Here is a 9,042-nt window from a genome sequence, read left to right as displayed (position 1 = left end):
GACGTGGAGAAGTGGAAACATAACGCGACAGGTCTAGAGGTGAGGCTAAAAGAAGCTTTGAAAGAGAAGGCGGCCGCTGTGAAAGAGAAGAAAGCTGCTGAAGGTGAAGTTGAAAGCTTGAAGGAGGCAAAGGAGGCCGCTAAGACTGAAAGGGATTCCTTGAAGGCAAAAGTGGAAGAGTTGGAGGGTCAGCTGGCCGAGGCCAACGTAGTTGTTGAAGAAGCGAAAGGGGAGCTTGCTCTTTACTTTGAGAACGTCTTCAAGTGCGCCACTTCACAGGTGTTGCATTTAATCCTGAGGCCAAAGTGGACGAGCTGGGTTCTTTCAAAATTGTAGTTAATGGCCAGCTGGTAGATGAGGAGTAATTTCTTTGATGATTATTTTGTTTGTATCATTTTGGTGTCACATTTTAGTGACTTTATGTAACATTTAACATCTTTGGCAGTTTCGTCGAAGCTTGCTGACAATTATCATAACTTAAATGTTATTTGGTTTTACGTCTTGGTTTCTTCTATTTTTCTGTTGCTGATGGAGTTTTCTGGTATATGTTGATTTCTTATGGCGATTCTTATCCTCTTATTTACATATATGTAAACTTTATGTTTATGTAAATTTCATTTCTGTAACGACGTGCTCTCTTATTTTGACTGGCAATGTAGATTCTTACTTTGACTGGCGATAAATAAATAAAAAAAATTGTGGTGACGTACACTCTTTCTTTAACTGGCGATGAAAATTTCTGAGGCTATGTAGATTCTTACTTTGATTGGCGATAAATAAATATTTATGTAATGACGAGGATTGGCGTTTATGAGGCTTATTCCTCCTACTTCTTTGTACTTCATTGTTTTTCTTTAATTTTAAGTTGTTGGTTTTAATAGCTGTTCAGAACCACAAAGGGTGGAGAGGGTTTTCGTAGCCACGAGGGGTTGACGTGTTAGTTCAGAGCCACGAAGGGTTGACTTATCAGTTCAGAGCCACGAGGGGTTGATTGCTTTAGTGCAGGGCCACGAGGGGCTGGCTGCATTAATTCAGAGCCTCGAGGGGTTGACTGTATCAGTTCAGAGCCACGATGGTTGACTGCTTTATTGCAGGGCCACGAGGGGCTTGCTGCATTAGTTCAGGGCCACGAGGGGTTGACTACTTACTTACAGGGCCACGAGGGGCTTGCTGTATCAGTTTAGAGCCACGAGGGATTGACTGCTTTATTGCAGGGCCACAAGGGACTTGCTGCATATGTTCACAGCCTCGAGGGGTTGACTGCTTAAAAAGTAATTTTTTGGCAATGCTCTATGTTGATAGGCGAGTAAAATGTAGACAAAAGACATAATATGGCGAGTATAATCTGTTTTGTAGAAAATAGGGCGCCTCGTTGAAAACCCCTGCCCTTGCAGGGGAAAAGAGTGCCACCCTACCTCTTTTATTAGAATTTTGCAAATATCAGAAAATAAACATAGGGGGCGGCTACTGCATGACTTTGTACTCGCCTTAGTCTATACTACTTAGCAGATAAAACGAAAAATAAATAGTAAGTAAATATTCAACTGCAGTAGTGACGCAAGTTAACTGTGTTCCAGGTCAATGGTACAAGGTCTCCATTCATCTCTTCAAGTTTGTATGCTCCATGTGACAACTTCTCTTTAATTCTATACAGTTCTTCCTAGTTTGGCATCAGTTTTCCAATCCTGGTGAGGGCGACTACTTGCTTCAACACGAGGTTTCCTTCCTTCATTTCCCCGCCTATGACTTTGGAGTTGTATCGGCGAGCAACTCGTTGCTTTACGGCGGATCTTCTATGTGGGCGTTCTCTTGTATCTCGTCAATCATGTCCATAGAGCATCGTAGACCTGTCTCATTAGCTTTGTGGGATATAGAGTCGGTTTAGAAATTAGAATGTTAAAGTAATCATTATATCCTGTCACATAAATAGGGTTTGTGAAACTGAAAAGACTGCGTACCTTCTTCAGAAAAATTCTCACGTAGCCAAGTGGCCGTGTCGATTTCGAAGGGAAGCATGGCGTCTGAGCCGTAGACCATAGTAAAGGGTGCTTCTTGAGTGGTTGAATGTGGCATGGTATGATAAGACTATAACACCTGTTGCTTCATCGAAATTGTTTGTCTCAAGAGTGAGGTCGTTTTTGAGATATAGCAGAAAAATATATGTATTTATTTTAGCTATAAGCAGAGAGCATATATATTATGTGGAAAAATATTGGATAGAAAGAAGATTCTTATGGCGTTTACCTCATGCAGCTGTTTGGCCCATAGGCCTTTGGCTGCCTCCTGATTTTTCTTGATTCCAGTCAGGATTACCTTGTTGGCGGATTCGGCTTGCCCGTTGGCTTGGGGGTGAATGACGGATACAAACTTAGTCTGAATTCCCAGATGTTTGCAGAAATCTAGCACTGTTTGACTGGAAAATTGAGTTCCATTGTCTGACACGATCTCCTATGGCAGTCCTAAAAGACAGATAATCTTCTTCCAGTAGAATCTTCCAACCTTTTCCGCTGTTATTTTGGTGATTGCTTCAGCTTCAATCCACTTGGTTTAGTAATCTACGCCTACTATCAAGAACTTGAGTTGTCCTGGTGCTAGGCGAAAAGGTTCGATGATGTCTACTGCCCATTTGTAGAAAGGCCAAGGGGAGAACATATATGTTAGCTCGTGAGCAGGGGCGTGCTTCCTATTAGAGAAACTTGGTCACTTATCACATTTCTTGATGAATTTGGCGCAATCTTGGAGCATGGTTGGCCAATAATAACCCGCCTTGAGTAGTTTGGCTGACAACGCCTTCCTCCGATGTGACTTCCGCATACTCCTTCATTGACCTCCAGGAGTACTAGATTTGTTTTGCTTTCTCCTAAGCATCTGAGCAGAGGGGTCGCCTTTCCTCTCTTATATAGCTTCCCTACTACCATGGTAAATTTGGATGCCCTTCTACGTACCAATGTGTCTTCTTCTTCATTCTTGGCGACGAAAGATCTCGTCAGGTATTTGACTAATGGTGTCATCCAGCCTTCGTCTTCATCTACTATCATCTGAACAATCATTGCTTCCGTACTTGGTTCTAACAGAACTTCATGTATCACTGTTATGTTGTTCATAGCCTTTTTGGTGCTGGCGAGTTTTGCAAGTAGATCAGCCTTTGCATTCTGTTCTCTGGGTACAAATACCGCTTCAAAGAATTTAAAGTTTTCTGCAAGATTTTTAACGATGGCGAGGAACTTAGCGAGCTGACTAACTTTAGTCTGGTATTCACCGGTAATCTGACTTGTCATAGGTTGTGAGTCACTCCTTGCCCTAAGGTTCTCCGCTCCCATCTCGTGCGCTAAACTCATTCCTGATATGAGGGCTTCATACTCAGCTTGATTGTTGCTAGCCTAAAACTCGAATTTGAGTGACTGCTCGATGAGTAGGTCGCCTGGTCCTTCCAAGACAATTCCAGCACCGCTTCCTTTCATGTTGGATGATCCGTCGACGGATAGTAACCAAACATAGGGAGTTGCTTTCTTTATTGGTGATGTGAGTTCGACCAAGAAAGCTGCCAGCACCTGAGACTTGATACAGTTCAATCGACCACGCCACCATCGGCCCGGCCAGGTTAGGTTTACCCAAGACTTGCTTAATGGGGTAATTTGATTTTACTACGATCTGATGGCTCTGGAAGTAAGGCCGTAATTTCCTGGCTGTGACGACTACGAATAGTGCTAGGAGTTCAATCTTTTGATACCTGAGTTAGGCCCCACGGAAAACTTTGCTGATGAAATATATAGGCTTTTTGCCTGCGTCAGAATCCTGTACTAGTACGGAACTCATGGCATTGTTTGATATTGATAAATACAGAAAAAGGATCGGCCCATTTGTCGGGCGATGCAGTATGGGCGGACTGGACAGGAAGGTTTTGATTTTGTTGAAGGCATCTTCACAATCTGGTGTCCACTCGAATTCTCCCTTTTTCTTGATGGAGGCGAAGAAAGAGAAAGCTTTATCTCTGGCACAAGAAAGGAATCTGGATAATGACTTCGAGGTTTCTTACAATCTGTTTGTTGAAGATGGTGTCCATCGATCTTTGGAAGGTTGTGCCTGCATTTTTTAGTCCATAGGGCATGACCTTGTAATGATAATTCTTGTTATTTGTCATAAATGATGTCTTCATTGCGTCGAGGGGATCCATTCTTATTTGGTTGTACCTAGAATAGGCGTCCATAAAACTGAGTGTTCTGAATCCTGAGGCTCTATCGATTAGATAGTCAACGTTCGGTAGCGGGTAGGGATCCTTGGGGCACGCCATGTTCAGATCAGTGTAATCTACACACATTCTCCATTTGCTCGTTGCCTTCTTTACTAAAACAGTGTTCACCAGCCAGGTGGGGTATTTGATTTCAATGATAAATCGGGCGTCGACCAGTTTCTTTACTTCGTCTTCTAAAACTTTCCTCCTTTCTTCGCCTAGTTTTCGCTTCCTTTGGACTACTGGCTTGACGTAAGGGTTGATGGCGAGATGATGACATGCTATTCTAGGGTCGATTCCTGGCATATCTGATGGTTTCCACGCGAAAAGGTCCAGATTCTTTTGGAGAAGATATGTTAAGGCAAGTTCTTCGTCAGGTTGGAGAAACGTCCCTAACTTGGTGACTTGATGAGGTTCTAAGCCTATCTGGATCTTTTTTAACTTTCGGAGGGTTCAATGTGTCCTTGCTGGTGCTCTTCTCTTAAGTCGAGGTCTATCATGTTGACACTCAAAGGTTTGTCTTCTAGTCCTACTTTCTTCTTCCCTTTTGTTGGGGGCTTAAATATGAAAATAGTCCCTGCAATTATCTGACATTTTGGTTTTAGTCCTTGTATAAATATGTTTTTGGTTTTAGTCCCTGCAAATATAAAAAATTTGGTTTTGGTCCTTGGTATTTTGTTTTAGTCCTTGTAAAATTGATTCATAATGGATTTGGCCTTGTAATATGTAGAATATTTGATTTTAGTCCCTCAAAATAAGGACTAAAATGAATATTATAGGGACCAATTTCAATATGAAATGATTTTACAAGGATTAAAACAAAATACCAAGGACCAATTTCAATATGAAATGCTTAGAACCTCGACTTAAGAGAAGAGCACCAGCAAGGATCCCTACCCGCTACCGAACATGGACTAAAACCAAAACGTCGGATATTTGCAGGGACCATTTCCATATTTTAGCCTTTGTTGGGTATTTGTATTGGCTGCATTATTGCTAAAACAAATATCCATTAATTGTGTAGTTGGATACTATGTTCCAACATGGTTTAGGCATCCATATGTGATGTTGAACATAATGTTCCAACATCCTGGCACGGTTCAGACTGCCTAAGTATATGCCTATTTGTACGCGCGCCTTATCTTCAAAAGGAAACAACTTTTCCTTAACTTGATGTCCAAGCAACGTACATATCTCTACAGAATCAGTTTGGTTTTATTCCCAAAGGAGCAAGAATATTTAAGGGAATATTTAAAGGCGGTTTGGACGTTCCTAAATATGTTCCTACATATTAGGACTTTCCTTATTTGTCTCTGATTCTGTTTTGTAGATCAGATCGATCTGCAATTTGTTACTGAGGCCCAACAAGGTTTGTTAACCCATATTGCTTCAGTATAAAAGGAAGACTTCAATACCTAATTGATCATTATTCAAGCCGTCATACTAAAAAGTTTAGATCTTTAGGGTTTGAGTCTTCATGTATTCTGTTCTTTGGTCGTTTGTGATGCAAGTCTAGAATCTATTTTGTGTTCTTTCTTTTGTCGAGTTAGATACTTGTTTAGGGATGGTTTTGTGAGTATTGATACTCTTGTGCACTAAACCGAAGTTGTGAAACAAGGTTTGGTTGTTTGTGTTGGAAGGTAACTTTTATTCTGTTTTGTTTGAGGTATGATAGGTCACTGGGGCAGTGACTGACCATTAGGATAGTGAGATGGGATCTCAGATCTAGGAGTTCCTAGGTTGAAGTCTAGATGGGTAGGTCCTAGGTCATATAGTGTAAACGAGGAGTTTTCTGAGAGCTATTGAATAATGACCACACTAGTGGATTTCCTTCCTAGCTTGGTAGCCCATAGATGTAAGAGTGTTGTGCTGAACTGGGTCAACAAACCTCCTGTGTTCTTTAATTTTCTGTCCTTTATTTTTTTCTTGTTTTATTTCTGTTTATCGCGTGATGTTGAAACATTAATCAGAACATTGCAAACGTTAAAACATCTGACAGAACATGTTAAAACAAGTGCGCTAGAATTTCAATTGGCATCAGAGCAGACACCCTGCCTGTTTTAGGGTGAGCTCCAGGGAGTTCTATTCTAGCATCATGGACAAGAAAGGTGGATTTGTTAACAGGCCCCCTCTGTTGGATGGCTCAAACTATGACTACTGGAAATCACGCATGAGTGCCTTCCTCAAATCTAGTGACAGCAAAACATGGAAGGCAGTTCTGAGAAGTTGGGAACATCCTGTGCAACTTGATGCTGATGGGAACAGGACTAAAGTATTGAAACCAGAGGAAGAATGGAGTGCTGATGAAGATGAATTGGCTCTTGGAAACTCAAAGGCATTGAGTGCTCTGTTCAATGGTGTAGACAAGAATATGTTCAGGTTGATCAAGCAATGCACTGTGGCTAAAGATGCTTGGGAGATTCTCAAAACTGCACATGAAGGCACAACAAAGGTAAAAAGTGCTAAAATCCAACTTCTCACCACTAAATTTGAGAATTTGAAAATGTTAGAAGATGAGAGCATTCAAGATTATCACTTGAATATTCTAGACATTGCAAACTCTTTTGAGTCTCTTGGAGAGAAAATCTCTGAAGAAAAATTAGTGAGAAAAATTCTAAGATCTCTACCCAAGAGATTTGACATGAAGGTCACTGCTATTGAGGAGGCTCAGGACAATTCTAGCTTAAAGGTTGATGAATTAATAGGTTCACTACAAAACTTTGAAATTACTGTCAACAGTAAGACTGATAAAAAGGGGAAGGGTATTGCCTTTACTTCCAGTGTGAACTCTGATGAAGCACAAGGAAATTTGGAAGATGATGAAGACATGGCAGAGTCTCTGGCAATACTTGGGAGACAGTTCAAGAAGATCTTTAAAAGATTTGACAGAAGGTCCGGACCAAATGGGAAGAACATTCGACCCAACATTGACAGTCAACCCAGTAAAGAGAAGATGATAAGACCTGATGAAGTGGATTCTCACTACAATGGAGTACAATGTCATGAATGTGAAGGCTATGGTCATATCAGAACAGAGTGTGCCACTTTTCTAAAGAAACAGAAGAAAAGTTTGGCTTTGTTTTGGTCAGATGGAGATGACTCAGATGATGAGGTGAAAGCTGAATCTGCTAATCATGTCTCTTCCTTAGCTAGTGGAATTATGTCAGACACTGAGTCTTGTGAGGAAGAAATGTCTTATGATGAACTTGCTATATCCTATCATGATTTGATGGCCAAAAATAGTGAACTAACTCAGAAACTTGAAGAGCAAGCAAGAGAGATTGAGCAGCTGCAGGATGAAAGGTTTGATAATTTGGCTCATATCTCAGAACTCAATGATGAACTGTCTAGGTTGAATTTTCAACTGAAAGAGATAAGTGAATAAACTGGAATAAAGACAGCAAAGTCAATGTTCAAACATTCTGAGAAACATCAGACTAAGAAGAAATCAAAGTTATGGGTATGTGATCACTGTAGAGAAAAGGGACACATCAGACCTTACTGTTTCAAGCTGAAAGGTGAGTCTATGCACTTCAATGGATGGAACCACAGAAACACCAAGACTGGCCTAATTGCTCACACATCCCTCAGAGCGTCATCTAAAGAAGACTGGTATTTTGATAGTGGATGTTCAAGACACATGACTGGTGTTGAAACGTATCTGGAAGATGTGAGACCTTATGTTACCAGTTATGTCACGTTTGGTGATGGAGCTGAAGGAAAGATTGTGGGAATTGGAAACCTAACAAAACATGGGTTACCAAGACTTGATGATGTGCTTCTAGTTAGAGGTTTAACTGAAAACTTGATTAGCATCAGCCAACTGTGTGATCTAGGGCTGAGAGTAAACTTCACCAAACCAGAATGTCAGATTTCAGATGAGAAAGGAGAAGTTCTTATGAGAGACACAAGATCCAAAGTCAACTGCTATTTATGGGTGTCTTAGGAAGAATCATTCATCTCAACATGCCTTCTAAGCAAAGAGGAAGAAATCAAACTGTGGCATCAAAGGTTGGGACATTTGCATCTGAAAGGAATGAAGAAGGCCATGTCATCAGAAGCCATAAGAAGTCTACCAGATCTGAAGATTGTTGAAGGAAGCATATGTGGTGAATGCCAGATTCGCAAACAAACTAGGATGTCTCATCCAAGGTTGGAACATCAAGCAACCTCTAAAGTTCTTGAGCTTCTGCACATGGATCTGATGGGACCTATGCAAGTTGAAAGCATTGGTGGAAAGAGGTATGTTCTTGTAGTAGTTGATGATTTCTCTAGGTTCACTTGGGTTAACTTTATCAGACAAAAATCAGACACCTTTGATGTATTTAAAGAATTGTGTACACAATTGCAAAGAGAAAAGGGTTGTGGTATTGTTAGAATCAAGAGTGATCATGGAACTGAATTTGAGAACTCTAGGTTTAGTGAATACTAAACTGAAGAGGGAATTAAACATGAATTTTCATCACCTATAACTCCTCAGCAAAATGGTGTGGTGGAAAGGAAGAATAGGACTCTTCAAGAATCTGCTAGAGTCATGCTTCATGCTAAACACTTACCATATCGTTTCTAGGCTGAAGCCATGAACACTGCTTGCCACATTCACAACAGGGTGACACTGAGAACTGGTACCACTACTACTCTCTATGAGCTTTGGAAAGGAAGAAAACTTACTGTTAAATATTTCCATATATTTGGTAGCAAGTGTTATATTTTGTCTGATAGAGATTATAGAAGGAAGATGGATCCTAAGAGTGATGAAGGAATCTTTATGGGCTATTCTACTAACAACAGAGCCTACATGGTATACAACA

The 9,042-nt window shown here is 40.7% G+C and overlaps 1 protein-coding gene across 1 annotated transcript; it reads left to right on the top strand.

Annotated features, from left to right (window-relative positions):
• Nucleotides 1-6,326: 6,326 nt before the first annotated feature.
• On the top strand, nucleotides 6,327-7,616 carry LOC146915855 (uncharacterized). Its single transcript, XM_085721461.1, has one exon. It carries the CDS (start codon nucleotides 6,327-6,329, stop codon nucleotides 7,614-7,616), a length of 1,290 nt encoding a protein of 429 aa, XP_085577587.1.
• Nucleotides 7,617-9,042: the final 1,426 nt, after the last annotated feature.

Source organism: Medicago sativa, chromosome 6 (assembly GCF_051527215.1).
Source record: "Medicago sativa cultivar Bolivia chromosome 6, Bolivia_mono, whole genome shotgun sequence".
Classification (NCBI taxonomy): Eukaryota; Viridiplantae; Streptophyta; class Magnoliopsida; order Fabales; family Fabaceae; genus Medicago; species Medicago sativa.
The sequence above is the reverse complement of the archived record's forward strand: the minus strand, read 5'-3'. Positions and strand labels throughout refer to the sequence as shown.

Bases quoted from the DNA above. Each gene is read 5' to 3' on its own strand.
- LOC146915855 (XM_085721461.1), top strand. From the start codon at position 6,327: ATGGACAAGAAAGGTGGATTTGTTAACAGGCCCCCTCTGTTGGATGGC.